The sequence below is a fragment of the Oratosquilla oratoria genome, chromosome 18 (assembly GCF_046742065.1).
Source record: "Oratosquilla oratoria isolate Oo_2021 chromosome 18, ASM4674206v1, whole genome shotgun sequence".
NCBI classification, from domain to species: domain Eukaryota; kingdom Metazoa; phylum Arthropoda; class Malacostraca; order Stomatopoda; family Squillidae; genus Oratosquilla; species Oratosquilla oratoria.
The window spans coordinates 65,880,524-65,899,943 of record NC_134794.1 but is presented as its reverse complement, the minus strand read 5'-3'; the positions used below and the strand labels follow the sequence as shown (position 1 = coordinate 65,899,943).

General features: G+C 39.3%; 1 protein-coding gene across 1 annotated transcript in view; it reads right to left on the bottom strand.

Moving 5' to 3' along the window:
• Positions 1-2,321: 2,321 nt before the first annotated feature.
• LOC143035354 (uncharacterized) overlaps positions 2,322-19,420 on the bottom strand; it is a 21,000-nt gene continuing 3,901 nt past the window's right edge. The window contains exons 2-5 of the mRNA XM_076202346.1: positions 17,683-17,717; positions 6,339-10,560; positions 5,739-5,858; positions 2,322-3,304 (exon numbers count right to left, since the gene is read on the bottom strand). Of these exons, the coding sequence (XP_076058461.1) occupies positions 3,132-3,304; positions 5,739-5,858; positions 6,339-10,560; positions 17,683-17,717 (4,550 nt within the window). The 3' untranslated portion in view covers positions 2,322-3,131. The remainder of the gene's footprint in view (positions 3,305-5,738; positions 5,859-6,338; positions 10,561-17,682; positions 17,718-19,420) is intronic.

Below are 19,420 nucleotides of genomic sequence, written 5' to 3'. Positions count from 1 at the left end.
GTGTGTGTGTGTGTGTGTGTGTGTGTGTGTGTGTGTGTGTGTATGTCTATATATATAAATATATATATATATATATATATATATATATATATATATATATATATATTGTATGTATTTATACAGAGTTGAATAGACACCAAAAAAATCGTTTAATTTATCAAACAAGCAATTTATACAATTAAAGTGCTTATAGATGGTCACAATGTGAATAACTAATACTTGGTTGACATCCCCTTTGCTTTTTTCAATGCAAGGACCCTTCTAGGCATGCTAGTGATTAGTTCACGAATATCATCGAGGGATTTCTTGCCATGTTTCCCGTAGTAATCCTAAGAGTTCGGGCTTAGAAGATGGCTTTCTGTTCTTTTTGCGAAGTTGTCGGTCTAATATACCCCAGAGGTGTTCACTAGGGTTCATATCTGGGGACTGACTTGACCATGGAAGTTTCCTGGTCCCATTTTGGCTCAACCAATTTTGTGTTGTTTGAGCATTGTGATAAGAAGTTCCATCTTCCATAAATAGGAAGAATTTTTTATTCGTTCTACCACTGGAGGATATTGGAATGAGTCCTTCCTTTAATATAGAAATATATTTGCCTGAATTGATGTTTCCTTGACACTCCACAAGCTCTGATCGACCATCACTCCAAATTGCACCCCACACTATTATTGAAATGCCCCCATGTTTCACTGTTGACTGCATTCTTTTGAGATTAAACTCTTGACTACAGAGTCTCCAGACCCACACCCTTCCAAAGTCAGAAAAATGCGAATCGTGACTCATCAGAGAAATTGACAGTGCTCCTAAAGGCCACAGGTCTCTCCACCATCTCAACAGCCCAATCCTTTCTGCGCTTGCTATTGGCTGGACGAAGGAGTGGTGTCTTTCTTACAGCTCTGCCATAGCAACCCAGCTGCTGGAGATACCTGACAGCTATTCTTGGACTGACATCAGCTTGTGCTGCTATGTCAGAGGCCTTGCAACGTGGATCCTCTTTGATATATATTTTTTAAAAGACGCAAGGTTCTTTCTAAGGTCCTGGGACGACCTGAATGAGGTTTTGTGCTCTTCTTGCCCTCTCTGGTGAATTGTAAGATCACTCTCTTAACAGTAGAAAGGGGTATTGACAGATTTTCAGATATTTTGCGTTGACTAAGTCCACCTTCATGTCGACATACAATACGACCTCGCTGAAAATCAGATAGGTCTACTGCCCCTTTGGTTCGTGGCATGCTTGATTAATCTTGTATGTAATCTGAAACATAAATCTAGGTAAATATAACATATTAGGTAAATTTGAATAACATTAAGCATTAAATAAGAGCAGAAATGCATTTTTCTTGGTGTCTATTCAATTCTGTCATGTCTGTATATATATATATATATATATATATATGTATGTATATATATATATATGTGTATATATATATGTATCTACACAGTATATATATATATATGTATATATGCATATACATATATATATATATATATATATATATATGTATCTACACAGTATATATATAAATGTATATATATATATATATATATATATATTATATATATACATATATATATATATATGTATATATATATGGATATGTATATATATATATATATGTATATATATATATGTATATGTATATATATATATATATATAAGTAGATATGTATATATATGTGTGTGTGTGTGTGTGTGTGTGTGTGTGTGTGTGTGTGTGTGTGTGTGTGTGTGTGTGTGTGTGCGCGCGCCAGTGCGTGTGTGTGTGCTTATATATATATATATATATATATATATATATATATATATATATATATATATATATATATATATATAGTAATACTAAACTCAATACGCAAGCAGGGAACAAACGAGCAGATCGTAAGAGTTTTAGAATATACAAAAAAGATTAAGATCGAGAAAGGAGTACGGCAAAGCGATACAATTTCACCCAAGTTATTTACACCTTGTTTAGAAGATATTTTCAGAAGGTTGGGTTGGGAATATTTGAACCACCTAAGATTTGCGGATGACATTATTCTTATTTCAGAAAGAGCAGAAGATTTGCAAGATATGCTGAGTGACCTGAACAAGGAAAGTCTTAAAGTAGGTTTAAAAATGAATAAGAGTAAAAATAAAGTAATATTTAACACGAAAGTTCAAAGTGAAGGGATTATAATTGATGGTGAGAGTCTTGAAGAACTTGAAGAGTATAATTATTTAGGTCCAGATGGTAAAAGTGACGAAAGATCGTGATAATGAAATAAAAAGACACATTACAATTGGTTGGAAAGTGTTTGGTATATATATAATAAAATCCTGATAGGCTCTTTACCTTTATGTTTGAAACGTAAAGTTTACAATCAATGCATTCTACCAGTAATAATCTACGGGTGTGAGTCTTGGAAACTGACGAAGGTGATGGAGACAAAGTTAAAGACTGCACAGGAGAGAATAGAGAGGTCAATGATGGGAATAACGCTGAGAGACCTAAAGAGAGCAAGTTGGATGAGAGAGCAGACTAGAGTGAAAGATATTGTGGAGGCTGTAAAAGAGAGGAAGTGGAATTGGGCAGGTAAGTTAGTGCGAACGACTGATGAGCGATGGAGCAAGTGTGTTACTGAGTGGACGCCGTGAGATGGGAAGCGTGGAAGAGGGAGGCCAGACAGAATTTGGAGAGACGAGATCGAGGAGTTTGCAGGAGTGACATGGCAGAGGATGCCGCGGTCGTGTGAATCATGGAATACTATGAAGGAGGCCTATATTCAGCAGTGGACTTAGAGTGACTTATTTTATATATATATATATATATATATATATATATATATATATATATATATCTTGTGTAAAGTCACTAATTTTCATAAAACAATTATTTCTGTAAATGTCTACAAAATACCTTTAACCATGTATACCAATATCCACGGCAATATAATTAAATTTTGTCCGAAAAAAATCATGTTAGATTCATGTCTTGTTTTACAGTTTCAAATTTCATAATCGTTATCCCTCATGAACAAATTAAGAATAGCTATATTCCTGTCTTTATTTCATTTTGTCTCCTTTTTGTCCAATTTTTGTTTACATAAACCACCTCGTATTCTCTCCATTTTCTCCTAATAACCGCCCTGTCTTAAGGACTGAGTTTCTTTCCGAAGTCTCTGAAGGCTGTCGTGAAGTCGCCAAGTTCTATTTGGTAGTTGTGACCATAGAGGCGTTCGTTCATATGGTGGTATGTCTGCGAACTGGTGCATCGAACTCGGAAGACGTGATCGCACACATTCAGACGCTGGTTGAAGGCAGTTCCTGGAAGAATAAGGTTGTATAATCGCAATGATAATAAAATTCTTTATAAGTAAGTTCCTCCCTCGATTGAAGATCCCGTCCCCAACTTGAGAACCCCTGCATTCACCAGCCTAAATCATCCTACTTTAACCTAAATACTACCTAATATTTGACACACTGTCAAAAAAACATCAAAAGCATCATGCCACATTGAATGTATGAACAACCTACATAATATATATATCAAAAGGCACTTTTCCTTCAATAAGGAGGTGGTAGTGGCCACAACGTGAGAGACATAACATCGCCTAAGATGCAATAGGAAGAGATTCGAAATATTCGAAATCAGTGTAGATATCCGCATGGAAAGAATTATCCGACATATTCGATCTAAATAGACATGACTTCCTCTGTTTAGCATTTTGAAATACATGCAGTAGTTGTTTTACACATTCTTTAAACTTTCTTGAATTGTATGAATGCAATAGTATTTAGGATCTACTCTAACCAAAGAGTGTGTTTTTGGACATCTGCCCATGACTGTACTGTAAGATGGAAGTGGAAGGGAGAGGTCACGAAAAGCTCCGAAATATTGAGTGCATAAAACTTTCACAGTCAAAGCAGAATACGGGACAATGGAAGAGAGGTTAGCGGGGTGAAAAAACGGCTAAGAATGAGTTTGTCCTATTTTCCACCGATTTGGCTCCCCAGCCAACCCATAATACTCCAAATTAATTTCCCACTGAAGGTTCTACTGCGATGGCTGGTTGTTAGATTAGGTCACAATATATATATATATATATATAGATATATATATATATATATATATATATATATATATATATATATATATACTAGATAATTTTTATGACCGTCACGCAGAGGACTCGAACCTGCCTCTCAAGGCGCCAAGAGGCCCCATGACTGCCGCCCTACACCACTCGACCACTGATGCTTAAAATCGTATGAACTCAGAACACTACTGGTTCTCGAGATTGAGAAGGTCGCTAATTGTGGCCCTATTCTCTTTTCACAATACGTCCAAGCACACTAGTGGGAGGGGTAAGGACCGGAACGAATCCCTTTCACGCTTCTCGCCATTGTAACCATATGAGAAATTCGCTGGTGAACAGCGACATCAATCAGATAATTTTTATGACCGTCGCGCAGAGGATTCGAACCTGCTGCTCAAGGCGCCAAGAGGCCCCATGACTGCCGCCTTACACCGCTCGACCACTGATGCTTAAAATCGTATGAACTCAGAACATTACTGGTTCTCGAGAGTGAGAAGGTTGCTAATTGCGGCCTTAATTCTCTTTTCACAATACGATCAAGCACACTCGTGGGAGAAGTGTGAAAGGGAGAAGCGTGAAAGGGATTCGTTCCGGTCCTTGCCCCTCCCACGAGTGTGCTTGGTCGTATGGGGAAAAGAGAATTAGGGCCGCAGTTAGCGACCTTCTCACTCTCGAGAACCAGTAGTGTTCTGAGTTCATACGATTTTAAGCATCAGAGGTCGAGCAGTGTAAGGCGGCAGTCATGGGGCCTCTTGGTACCTTGAACAGCAGGTTCGAATCCTCTGCGTGACGGTAATAAAAATTATCTGAATGATGTCGCTGTTCACTAGCGAATTTCTCATATATATATATGGTATAATGAGAAATAGACATTTGGGAATGGATGCTAAGAAGAAATTGTATGAAGGGGTGATTGTGCCAACAGCACTGGATTGGTCAGAAACATGGAACATAAAAGAGGAAGAATCTAAATGTGTTTGAGATGAGATGCCTGAGAAGTATGGTAGGGGTTACTAGGCTGGATAGAATGAGAAACAAGGTGAGCAGGATGGCGGGGGTGGAAAGGGCCTTGGGAGATAGAGTTGATGAAAAAATATTGGGATGGTTTGGACACATGGAAAGAATGAGTGAAGAACGATTAGTAAAAGAGGTGTCGAAGGCAGAGATGAATGGCGTGAACATGAGGGGGCGACCAAAGATGAGATGGATGGATGGGGTAAAAGGGGCATTGGGAAAGAGGGGAATGCCTGTTGAGGAAGGAAAGGGAAAGACAGAAGATAGGAGTGAGTGGAGAATGGTTGTGTATATGAATGATACTATGATGTATGGAAGAGAGGGGGGAGGGAGTTGGGAGTGAGTGAGTATGAGTGAATGAAGCTGCCTCGCTGTGGATGTGCTGTTTCTTGCTGCATTGCTTCTGAATAGACGAAAGCTTTCGGTCTCGTTTCTGTTATTTTTCTAGTAGTTTTTCTGCATATATATATATATATATATATATATATATATATATGAGTTTGTTTATTTGCGTTTTATTTGTTCCTTATTTGTATATTCATTATCATCATTGTTATTACCATTGTCATCATCATTGATTGATGAATGAATTAATGAACGAATTAAAATAATTGTTTGTATGTTTATTCATTCAGTCATCCACATACCTTCAGGGCACAGGTAACTGATCCGTCGTCCATCTTGAGCACAGAAATGGAAACTTTGACATTTGGCTCGATCGTCGGTGTCAGCGTAGTAGCCGGGGTTCTTCCCAGAGCAGGTGAAACCTGCACCCAAGCCGGACCGGGAAGGCGAAGAGGAGGCGGTGGAGTTGTGAGGTAAAAGAAAGCAAAAGAGTCAGGACTTTAGTTACGGGAGACACAGGATGAGGCTACAACAATGCAAACTGGGTTGGGAATAGTGTTTTTGAATACTACAAACTCGGGAACAATATTGTTCACTCAATAGGTGACACTTGTAACAAAAAGTATGGCAAAAAAGTCACAATTGCATGGTTCTCTCAGACTATTTGCCAATAATGACAACATCTTGTGTCTAAAATACTCTTATTTATCTTCAAATTAATTTCGTTGGCAAGACTCCTGTCGAATAGCAGGGACGTAACGGGTAGAAGAATAAGAGAACCAGATATGAAGTATGATAACAGGTGACCGAAGACTTGTGTGTGTCAAACAAAAAACTTTAATATGTCCTGCTGTTTGTATGGCATTTACTAGTAGGATATGTATGAATTTGAACAAACCTACCTGTATACGGGATGTCTGTGAGACCTGGAAATTCGTTCGTTTTCGGCCGTTTAAACGCAGCGATCTTCCACTCGAGGTAGTCGTGACTGGCTTGTGAGAAGATAGGGCTGTCCACGATTTCTGCGAAATACTCCTCGTCCACACCGGAGTGGGGATCAGAAGGGGAGGTGTTCTCAGTTATGAACGCGAAGTGACTAGTTTCTCGAGCAGGAGGAAAGCCTTGGTTGTGGCGTGAGATTGAGGTACTTTTTCTATTTGTGTTCCTTTGAAGAGGCGATATGGAATCTGCTTCCAAGGTTTCCTCTCTGGATTTTTTTCTTATAGGACTCTGAGCATTAGATCCTCTCAGTTGTTGCGATGAAGTTCTCCTTTGAGTAGACCTATCGTAGTATGTCTGAGTATCAAAAGAAGACTGGAAAGAATTAGTGGGACTTAAGCTTTCGGGTTGTAGATCTGTTGTGAAAGCAGGAAGTCCATGGGCATTCGTGGGTTTTTCGGGTTTGACATCTCTGCTTTTTGCATCGAGATGGGACTGAAAATCGCTGCTAACTGCTGCAAGCGAATGTGAAGAGTCTGGTTGTATATGTTTCCTTGAAGATTTGTAATTGTGATTGCCATACTGATCAACGGATCCGTGCGAGACTGTAGAAGTAATTGCTTGCTCCCTTTGGTACGTATTGGTGATATGGGAAGGACTTGGGATTTGTTCGCTTTCATTGTTATTGAGGGAACTGTGCTCATAATTATTTGGATCGGCATAAACATTTTGGTATGGATGTCTTCCGGTCGTGATTCTCACATTCTGTTCTTTTCTTCGACTTGGATTCCGAAGACGGCCTCGGCTGTTGCCAATGGTGGTGTAATGGTCAGAGCTAGAACTACGTTCGTTGTTTCTGTGACTAAAGGCGTTTTGTTGATGCTGGTTTGACTGAGGTCTTTCATTTCTGTAAGAAGCTTGGTTTCTTGGCTCTAATTGGTTTTGGAAGGTTTTTACCTGATAGTTGTCACTAGATGCATCTGTATTTATTGAATTTCTGGAGGAGATTTGCCTTCGATGGTTTACTTCGAAAGCGACATTTTGGTGTGAAGGACGAGATGGTCGATTTCTTGACGTAACTAAAGCAGAGTAATCGTGTTTCTCTCTTTGAGGTTGGGAGTGGCTCCCTTCTGTGTAGTCTGTGTTTATATGTTCTGAAGGACTTGATGCATGTACGGGTTTACTTTCACTAAAGGAGTTTTGTATTTGTCGGTTCGGCCCGGGGTTAATGTTTCTATGCAAAGATCGATTTCTAGTAGCATCTTGGGTAGTTTGACCACTCCTGACTCTTTGCTTTCGGAGACGCTGCCTCCGCGAACTTTTCCCAAATGTGGCTCTAGAAAGAGACTCATTGTTGATTTTTGGAATGGAGCCTTGCCTTTGGTTAAGCGGGGAAATGGGATTTTGGTATGAGAATTGATTCCTAGCCGTTGCCTCCGTAGTCTGAGCAATAGTGCGTTGATTCTGTAAATGATTTCGCTGCTGGGTATTACTGAATGTAGTTTGGTGCGGAAGATCTGTCATATCTTTTGTAGTTTCCCTCACTGGGGCTTGTGTTCTATGGTCTCGTGGAGAGGCACCGTTTTGGTTGGTGTATTGAATTCGGGGGTCACTTATCACGTCGTGTCTCCCTAACTGATCCTGGGTATAACCCTCTAGCTGAGTGTTGACGAACGTAGCTTGATCAGTAGGGTCGGAAACCCTTCTGTTTCCAGCATAACTGAAAGGGTCTTGTTGCTTGTTTGGCTGATGACTACCATTTTGATTTAAAGTTTGGCTCGTAGTCTTAACTTCAGTAGCTTCATGATTTTTCAGCCTTTGGTCCCGAGGAAAAGTGTCCTGTGGCCTACTACTAAAGTCAGTAGATCTCGTTGGACTAGATTTATGAGCGTTTTCACTATCATTTGCAAAAATATCTCTTTGGTAATCTTTAGGTGGAGCGACGTTCCTGTTGGAAGCTTGATTTCCTGCTGCAATTTCAGGATTAAGATTGTTCCCGCGGGGGGTAGGGTTTAGTGGGTGGATTGCCTGTTGGCTATGCTGCAATATGCCAAAATCTTTTGCCACTATGTGCCTTTGCAGATCCCCATTGATGTGTGTATCACTAATTGAAAACTGTTCATCATTACTCTTATCTTCAGAGTTGGCTGATAATTGAATAATCTTAGTATCTTTATCGTTTGAGTTTGCTCCTCTGGAATCATCGCCAATGTGATCGTTGTCGTAATGAGTGTCAGCTTGGTGAGTGGGCGTGCTGGGTTTAGACTGTAGTAGATGGTTCTTCCTCAGTTGATGTGGAAGTTGGGGTCGCGTTTCAGATTCATTCTCTGCCTCGTCAAGGCCGAGCCCAGAGCTAATATTTGCAGACTGTTTTGAATCTGCCGCTTCAGTTGAAGAGGATAAAGGTGCAGACTTGTTTTGATCCTTATCAGCGTTGTCCTCCCCTCTGTTTTGATCGACTTTTGGACGTACAAATGGGCGGTTTTGTCTGAAGTTCTTTGTTCTCGTACTTTTTGAGGAAACTGTTACTTGTTCATGACTTTTTTGAATGACACTAGCAGAACCTCTCTTTTCAGAAGATATTTCAGTACTGGTAACTGTGGAGCCTAGTTCAATGGTATCCTGATCAGTGTGCTGTTCGATTCTCTGATCTCCATCTTGGCCACTGTTCCTTTGGGCATCTTGACTTTGTGAGTCATTAATCAACTGTTGTCCTTTTAAGCCATTTCGGGCTCTAAGGGGTGATCGGGCCCTAACCACGACTCTGCTTCCATTTCTGACCTTTTGAGGAGCTCCAGGGCGAAGGCGTCGCCGTTTACCACGGATTTTCCGCATTCGCGCTCCCTGGTTACGACGCCTTTGAGGTCTGACAGGACTGTCCTCTAAAGAACTTTCCTCGATTTGCTGATCTGGTGTTTCTTGGTCTTGTTGCGAGGGCTTGAGTGTAGGTTCTTGATCAACGACCTGAGGGTCTTCGGTTGTGTTTTGTAGAGAAGAATCACCATTCTTTAAATCTGCGGACTGAGGAGTTTGTTGTTGGAGAGACGGGAGCTGTTCTTTTGATGGTTGTAATGTCTCTCGTTCAGGTGGGGTATCGGATGGATTGGCTTCTTTGTCGTTGTCTCTTTTGTCGGAAACTTTCTTGTCGTCACGCGCTGGACTAGAATCATGTGATCGATTTGAACCTTTAGTGGAATTTGATTTTTTAATAGCTTTCCGTCTCTGATTAATACGACCCAAAAGTCCACGTCGGTTTGATTTGATTTTTACCTGAGTCGAGTTGTTTTCTTCTTGGGCTGAAGGGGTTGAACTTTGGTCGCTTACATTAGTATCTATTAAAGACTGATCTTCTGCTGAAGTCTGGACAGGTTTATCTCCCTCATGTGACTGATTCACTGACGAATCTGAGGGTGTTGCTTGGTCTTGATCCAGCTGATGATCTCCTTCGGAAGCATGCTCATTATTCGGTCCACGGGATTGATATGAGTTGTCATTATGATATGACCGCTGAAACTGTTGACGTTGCCTTGTAGTATATGGGTCATAATTCGAACTGTAGGAATAGTAAGGCTGCTGTTGACTTGAGTGATCGTAGTTTGATTGCTGATCTTGATAAAACTTATCTGATGACTGGGTATGACTTGATTCTTGATTTTGGTTAAACTGATCGTAATCATATTGTTGGATTTGTTGAGGTGTATAATGCTGTGTATCAAAATCTAACCGCCGACTTTGTTCAGACTGAATGAATGACTGATCATGTTGAGGTGCTCTAGATGAATGATAATATTGTGCTTGTTCATGAGAAGTATAACCGTTTTTTATTGTTCTCGTTTCAGATGATGGGTAATTTTCTCCATTTGTATAAGAAATTAACTCTCTTGTATGTAAATCTTGTTGGTCAGAGAATGTTCCCGATGGATATTCATTCCTGAAACCAGAGGGCTCATGAAAGTCTGCACTTGTAGGGCTGTATCCTTCTTTAGCAAATTCACTCGAGTTTATTATAGATGGGACGGGTTGTATCGGGGGTGTTCGGAAAGTCTGGACAAAGGACGCAGAAGAGTAGAATTCCTCGGGTCCTCCATCATCGCCTACTTTGCTTAGGATGACGGGAAGGATGTCTTTAGAAGAGGTAGCTCGATCGAAGGTCTCAGTGACAATATTAGTGGCATCTGCAAGCACCTGGACAATGGAAAAAATATTGTACCAAAAGATGGAGTGTCGCTAGCTCTGTATTGAAATAATGCATTCTGATAAGATTAAAGATGGAATATTCATACCACTATGCTCTCTTTCTCTCACCCCCTCTTTCTGTCTCACATACACATAATATTCGACGGTGCAGTGGTACCATTCTCGACCGCCAATTCAGCGATCCAATGCGAGTCCAGCACAAGCCTCACAACCCCCTTAGACTAATTATCAGCCAAATCCCCACCCCGATGTATGGTTTGGCCAAGAAACTCCACGAACTTCTTATCCCATATGTGCCTCGTTTCTGGTTGCCGAAGTCCCCTAAAGAATTTATTTATCTTCTTCACAACAAAGCCCCTATAGGTCTTATTGCGTCGTTATATGCAGAGAGCCTCGTTACTAATGTCCCCGTGATTAAGACCATAAACTTCATCTTAGATGAGGTTTATCACTCCTATCACGTTCCCCTGGACATTCCGGAAACTTTGCTTCGTAAACTCCTAGAAGAATCCCCGTTCCGCGGACCGGACGGTAAGTTGTATAGACAGGTAGATGGTGTGGCGATGGGGTCCCCTCTCGGGGTCCTTTTCGCCAACTTCTCCATGGGTTTAGTGAAAAGACGAGTTCTCTCTGATCCTGTAATTCGCTCACACTTCTGTGATAGATATGTGGACGATATATTCGTTGAAGCAAGAAACTAGACGCATCTACAAAAACTATGTGAGACGTTCGCTTATAACTCGTCTCAACTTCACGGTGAACACCATGCTGATGGTTCTTTGCCCTTTTTAGACATCTCAATAAAACCCGACGTAAGTAGATTTACCACCACTGTATACGTTAAAGGCACGTGCGAAGGTAGATGTTTAAATGCGGATGGAGAATGCCCCGCAGCCTACAAGAAAAGCGTCATACGTTCATACGTGAACAGGGCATTCACGCACTGCTCTACATGGCCTCTTTTAGATCAAGAGCTTCAACGCTTGCAGCAAGTCTTGTTTAACAATGGATTCCCCAATAAGGACGTGCAAGAAGTCATCCGACGAAAAATGGAGAACTGCCTAAATCATGACACCGTCCCTCCCATTAAACGCCCCATGATTGTTCTCAATTACAGATCTTTCATAAGTACGGCTTACCGAACGGACGGAAGAATCCAGAAAAAATGTTGAACGCTGTGTACAACCTTCCGACCCTGGAGAGAAACTGGAGCTTCGGATTTATTATAAGAATTTCAAAACGTCCAACATCATCCTGAGAAATAACTCGTAACCACAACCCACTACGGAGGAGTAATGTTGTCTATGAATTCATCTGCCCGCACAAAGACTGCAAGCTTCATCCTATGTCTTATATAGGAATGACGACGACTTCTCTCTCCAAAAGACTAAAGTACCATCTAGAAGCTGGTGCCCCTAGGAAGCATTTTTTGGAAAAGCACAACTCCTCCCTTACTAGAAATATCCTGGTAGAGAACACAAAAATCGTTGACTCCGCACACGACTTTCATCGTTTAGAGATCCTGGAGTCCCTCCATATTCGAGAGAAGGCTCCAACCATAAATGTAAAGGGAGGTACAACCTCCGTGGCTCTAGCTTCCCTAGGTGGACAAATGGTCATCCTAGTACCCCACGGAGCACCACGGACATCCCCTCATAAGATCCCTGATCTTTGCACCATTGTTTTAATGGAGACTTATATATATATATATATATATATATATATATATATATATATATATATATATATATATATATATATATATATATATATATATATGTACAACACTGAATGGGTCCCATTAATCAGAGATACATTTTTATCAACCACAATGCACTTTCATTCTAAGCCATATAGGCGCATGCAGAAATTGTAACGTGGTACAATATCTGCATCCGCCTATATGGCTTAGAATTAAAGTGCATTGTGTTTGATAATATGTATATATATATATATATATATATATATATATATATGTATATATATATATATATATATATATATATATATATATATACATACGTGTGTGTGTGTGTGTATACCAAGAATTTTCCCCCGTATATGGGAGATAACCAAGTCAAAACCATGTGCCTACTCCCATCCTCCACCCTTTCCTCCCTCTCATCTTAGCTCCTCATGGATAATGGGTCATCCCTGTGTCCCACCCATTGTCCTGGGTCAGAAGCAATGCAGCAAAAGACAGTAGATTCACAGCAAGGCCGCTTCACTTCTTCGGCGATTTCCCCTCTCCGTCCCCTCATGCAGAAAAAGAGAAGACGGGGAGAAATCCTTTCTGGCTGTGTCAAAATATCATTCACACATAAGCACCCCTATATTCCTGCCCCTCCCTTCCTTGCATTACAGTATCATCTATACACAGTCACTTTCCACTCATCGCTATTTCCTGCCTTCTCCCTTCCTTCAGTAACAGACATTCATCTCTTGCTCAACGCCCCCTTTACCCCACCCATCCAACTCATCCTCGGTCGTCTCCTCAAATTCACTTCCTCCACATCTGACTTCCACACCTCCTTTACTAATATTTCTTCACTAATTCTTTCCATTCGTCCAAACCATCCCAGTAATCTTTCATCAGCCCCCATCTGTCATCTCCTCATCCAATCTCGCTCTCCTCTTCACCTCCTTGTTTATCACTTTATCCAACCCAATAACCCCTACGATACTGCTCAGACATTTCATCTCAAACACATTTAAATTTTTCTTCTCTGCCTTTCTTAAATTCCAAGTCTCTACCCCATTCAAAGCCGTCGGCATAATCACACAACCGGTTTCAAACGCCGCGGTTCAGTTACACTGTAAGTCAATGGAGGCGTTCGCACACAACCGCGCAGTTTTCCTTGACTATGCGGTACCGCCGCGGTTTCCGTGAGGTTCAAGCCGCTAGTGTGAACAGGGCTTAAGGGATAGCCCTTCATCCACGAAGTGGGAAGATGGGAGGAGTGACTAAGGGGTTGGTTGTGTGCTTTGACTTGGCCACTCCTCTTAAAAGGGTGTGTGAATATACTCAGTAAAGATTCACGCAATTTTTGCATCGGAAAGGAATCAGAAGGAAGAAATGGAAAAAAAATAGTGACAGAAATGAGAAAGCTCACGATACAATGAGAGAGGTAATCATAATGGTAATAAGTGTGTGGGTAATAGTCAACGAATGGGGCGGACAGACCAAAGGCAGGAATGCGTAGAGCCATTCCACCACCCGATCATAATATTGAACAACAAAGTAAATAAAACCTCTTCCAAATGGAAACTGGTAAATATAATTCCCATGAACATAAAAAAACAAATAGGGAGAGTTTACTTGTTTTGTTTTTGTTTTGTTTTTTTGTTTTTTTAGCATTTTCACGAATAATCATAATATACAAGACACCAGAAAATGAGAGACCTATGGATGAACCTAATGACGCCATGCTGAACAGCCCTCAATCGTCATCTGTTCAATCAACATGTTTCAGGCTAATGGGGGGAGGGGGGCAGGTGAGTGCTAAGTCCAGTCAGAAAATTGTGCAGGAGTATGCCAGCAGAAGTGTACATGAATAGACCTCCTCTATATAGACCTTGGTTATGATGAGGTAGTTGCCCTCCAGGAGGTTCAGGTTGGAGTCGACAACTGGAGACTATGTAAAAGGTGTTTCAGATAAGTAACTTAAGACTGCTGAACAGGTCTCTTCAAGGATGAGAAAGCAACAAGTAATAAGAGCCTGCCGATCAAAAAATGTCTCTGAGAATAAAAAAAATTGAGAATATCAACTAGGTATTTCTATAGAAAAAATGAGAAAGATAAAAGTATTTTAGTATCTAGGAGTGGCTGTGAGAACGGATGTGGAAGCGAAAGAGGAAGGTGAACATGAGGCGACAGAGGGGAGAAAATTACCGTGGAGAAGCGGAAGGGAAATATAAACGGAATGAAATTGGATGAAAGTTTGGTTTGGCTAGTGCTTTTGTGTCAGAGGTACTGTGCTTGGAAGAAATCAAAACGGTTGATTACACTGATCAACAAAATGAAATTTGCTTTTTGTCCCCAAAACTGATGTAGGTGAATTAAAAGTGTTTCTCATGCATAATTCAAATATACTTTCAGAATTTATATATCAGGCATATTTTTGATGTGATGTCATAGTATAATTTTGTAATAACTGTACGTCTTTAATTAACATATCAGGATGATATTACTAATATATTGACCTTTAAAACATAGTAACATTGAATGTTCGGTTATATTTGGCTTCTGGTACGTTTGTTATAAGTGTCCATCAGTAATCAACTAACATAGAAAGGATCCACTTTCCTCGGCACCGAGTTTCCATGTTCAAAATGTCCTTGTGGAACCTTTTGCCGGGCTTGTCACTTATGGTGATACTATTTCTGCGATGATATGACTACCACAAATGTGGGCTTCTACCCAGGCAAGCAAATTTAGCGATGTTGAAAGTGGCCCGATATATGCACCTTCGGGTTACTTCGCCCAGAAATTCTTATCATAGGGATGAGCGTTAGGCACGTGCATAACCTTGCATTCACTTGTGTTAAATTTCATTAACCACTTTTCAGACCAATGTTGTAGTTTATCTAAATATTCTTGAATATCTAACTGGTTTAAGTGATCATTTGCCATTCCGCACATTTTTGTATCACCAGCAAATTTGGAGACAATAAATTTCAGTCCGTGGTCTATAAATAGAAGTGGCCCAAGAACGGAACCCTGAGGAACTCCACTCGTAACATTTTTCCATCTAGAAGTTTTGCCATTTGGAACAACTCTGTTTTCGATCATTCAACCAATTACAAGTCCAACTTAATAGGCTACCACTTATTCTGTGTGAAGCTAATTTATTAAGTAGTCTTTCATGGGGAACGGTATCAAAAGCTTTTGCAAAGTCTGGATATATTAAAACTATATTGTGTTTTTTGCCATAATTCGAAATAACTGTTGTAGAATTCGATTAAATTAGTCACGTAAGAACGTTTCCGTCTGAATCCATGATGACTGTCATTTATCAAACAGTTACTTTCTAAATGGATGTTCGATAGCATCTTTGATAATAGTTTCCATAATTTTTCCTAAGATTGAAGTCAAGCTTATAGGCCTGTAGTTATTTGGTTTATTTTTGTCACTTCTTTTTGAATATGGGAGTAACGTTAGCTAGCTTCCATTCTCTTGGAACATCTCCGGATATGATGGATTTCTTGAAAATAATTGATAATGAAACAACAATCTAATTTTTCATTTCCTTTAAGATTCTTGGATGCCAACCGTCAGCCCCTGGTGTTTTATTAACTTTGAGTTTTTCTATACACTTTTACTTATTTCTTTTGTTATATTTACCGTAGTAAGTCCACCATAGACTTTTCACAGGTTTCAATTTGGAGTTCACTTTGAGGTGTTTCGTTTACGAATACTGAGCTAAAATAATTGTTTAAAATATCACACATTCCTTCATTTGAATATTCAGCAGATGATAGTGGGCCAATGTGATTCCTAATAACCATTTTATCTCTAATGTAACTATAGAATTCTTTGGGATTCTCTTTGTATTTATCAGTGATATTCATTTCATATTGTCGTTTTTGTTTTTCGTTGTTGTCTTTTTTAAATCTCTCTGTATTATTACATAACTTTGATAGTCATTAGGCGCACCCAGGCACTTGTATTTTTTATAAGCCTGCATCTTTTTAGCAATACTTTTTTCAGTTTCTTAATCAAGCCATTTTGGGCGAGCCTGATTTGGGGGGCGTCTGTCCTTAAACGGGATGCAAGTATGAATCATCTTAGTGTATTTTGAAATATTTCCCACATCTGATCTACAGGTCTATGGCTTAATTTTGCAAACTTGGCAAACTTTCCTTAATGAGAGCATGCAGCTTTTTCAACATCTGTAGGCACTTTGTCGAACTTTTGATCTCGCATCAGTTCCCTGCTTTGTGATCCTACAAAAATACCCTCCTTGATTTTTGCGTCATTTACTTTAGGAAATTTATTTCTCAAATACGTGAATCCCCCTGGCAGTTTTATCCATACCTTGGCGAAATTCTTCATGAACACCAGCTTGATATGTAAATGAGGCAGATAGAATTTCTCAGGATAAACAAATGTATTACTAATGACATTCTTCTCTTCTAGAACCAGTGATCGTTTTGGCCACAATTTCTCTATATAATTATTCTTTTTTTCATCCCGACTGTCCCAATGACAGAAGAAGCAACAAAACCTAATGTAGCATACTTCCAAGTGAAAGTGCCCCAACCTTTAGGTCACCTCAGATGTTCTATTCAAATTTCTCATACTTAAATTTTTGCAACAGACTCTTCCTATTCTCATTTTTTTCCCTTCATGTTAGCTGCATAAACCAGAAGAACAGAGGGGTCAAGCGCCGCTCAATTGTATGATATTCCTGACCAAGATCCTTCATAACAGGCTGAGCATCATTGCAGAATAGAAAACCCTCCTCTAGTGACGAAAATTTCTCAAAAACACAATACTAAAGCCGATTTCTATGATGAACCGCACATAACATCAATTGACAGGAGCGCACTAGAACACAAAACTAAGTATGATACAATTTTAATAGAATATTTTTATTTAGAATGCAAAAATTCGCGAAAAATGAGTGTCGTTGTTTTTGGGACAAATTATTTGTTGACCACTTTGATCTAAGGAATGTGTATAGACTGAGAAGAATCGAGAATCTTGAGGATGAGGAGTTGATGTGGAAACGTAGAATAATGAACAAAAGGTAATAGAATTGATCTGGACAAAGTTGGATGCTACGGATACATGCAGAGCGCGATCAGTGAGCGAATGATAAAGAGAAAGCACGAGTCAAAAGCTAAGGAAAACTCTGGAGTATATGTAGAAATCTCATGTGTTTGGAAATGATTGCATGGGAGTAGAAGAAAACGGGAAATAATGTTTTTATGGTATTTTCATATGGTTATGATATTATTAATGCATATTCACATATTAATGCATATTCACATATTAAGGACTGAGACTGAAAACATGTACAGAACTAGTGTGTTTGGCATCGAAAGACCACACCCATTAACCTCTTGTTGCTACATTGTTAACATCACTTTCGATATTATACTTACGAATACAAGAACAAATGAGGACAGACTCGTCAATTCTGGAAGAAACAAAAGTATAGTTATGTAACCACTACATCACATAGGTACTGTATATGATTTAACAAGAAAATAGTTCTTATATTAGAAATTATGAGACACTAATAATATCTTCTGTTAAAGATTTCCAGCGAACATTCTAAAGCATATCTTACCGAAAGACTATTTTTCGAAGTTATTATTTGCGCACGTACATGTATATACAGTATATATGTATATATATATATATATATATATATATGTATGTATATATATATATATATATATATATATATATATATATATATATATATATATATATATATACACGAACAAAGTACAGTAGATTCTAGGATTTACTAACAGAACGTTTCGTAACTCTTGTTACATTTTCATTTGAATAGATAAGTTCGATACAGGGTTATAAACACATAAAAAGGAACACTAGGAAAGCTCATTACAACTAAACAATTGTAAATACATGCGGCGATACATGGGCGAGTAACAAAATGTCTCTACTGGAGGGGAGGGTTAGGAGATCACCACTCTGGATGTTAATCGAGGGTAATAAATCTTTTATATGGACAGGGAAAGACGACGGACATCATCATCATCCTGGTCCAGTACTATGATGCCTTTAACCAGATGTTCTCTCGTCGGGGGGTTCCCATGTTCGTGTAGATAATGGTTCTTGATAAAGCCTTCTTGAGGGTGGCAAGTAAGGTGTCTTGAGAGGCGAGTAGTCGTCATTCCTACATCAGAATGATCGAGTTATACAGTCCTCGTATTGAAAAGTATGCAAGAAATATATATATTTAAATATATATATATATATATATATATATATATATATATATATATATATATATATATATATATATATATAATCAGCCATCCTGAGTCCACTGCTGAACAAAGGCCTCTTTCATAGCATTCCATGATTCACACGATCGCGTCAACCTTTGCCACGTCACTCCTGCAAAGTTCTCTATCTCGTCTCTCCACCTTCTGTCTGGTCTCCCTTATCTAGCGGCGTCCAATCAGTAACACACTTGCTCCATCGCTCATCTGTCGTTCGCATTAACTTACCTCACCGATTCCACTTCCTCTCTTTCACTCTAGTCTGCTCTCTCCCCCAACTCGCTCTCTTTCGGTCTCTCAGCGTTATTCCCATCACTGATCTCTCCATTCTTCTCTATGCAGTCCTTAGCTTTGTTTCCATTGCCTTCGTCAGTTTCCAAGTCTCACACCCGTAGATTATTTCTGGCAGAATGCATTGATTGTAAACTTTACGTTTCAAAAATAAAGGTAGACAGCTTCTCAGGATTTTATCATACCAAACATTTTCCAACCAATTGTAATATGCCTTTTTTATTTCATTATGATGATCTTTCGTCACCTTCACCATCTTGTATAAATAATTATACTCTTCAACTTCTTCAAGACTCATACCATATGAAACGAGAAAAAGCACCTGGGGAAGATGGAATATCGATATATCTTTTGAAAGATGCGGGGAAAGAAGTTCACATTAAATTGTCTCATTTGAACACCCAGTGCTTACGTCAAAAAAGCGTTCCTGAATCCTGGTGCAATGCTATACATATTTTGTTTCATAAAAAAAGAGACCATAAGGACCTTAGTAACTACCGACCGATTAGCTTGCTATCAAATGTATATAAAGTATTCTCCAAAATCCTTACAAATGGACTAAGTCAAGTTTTAG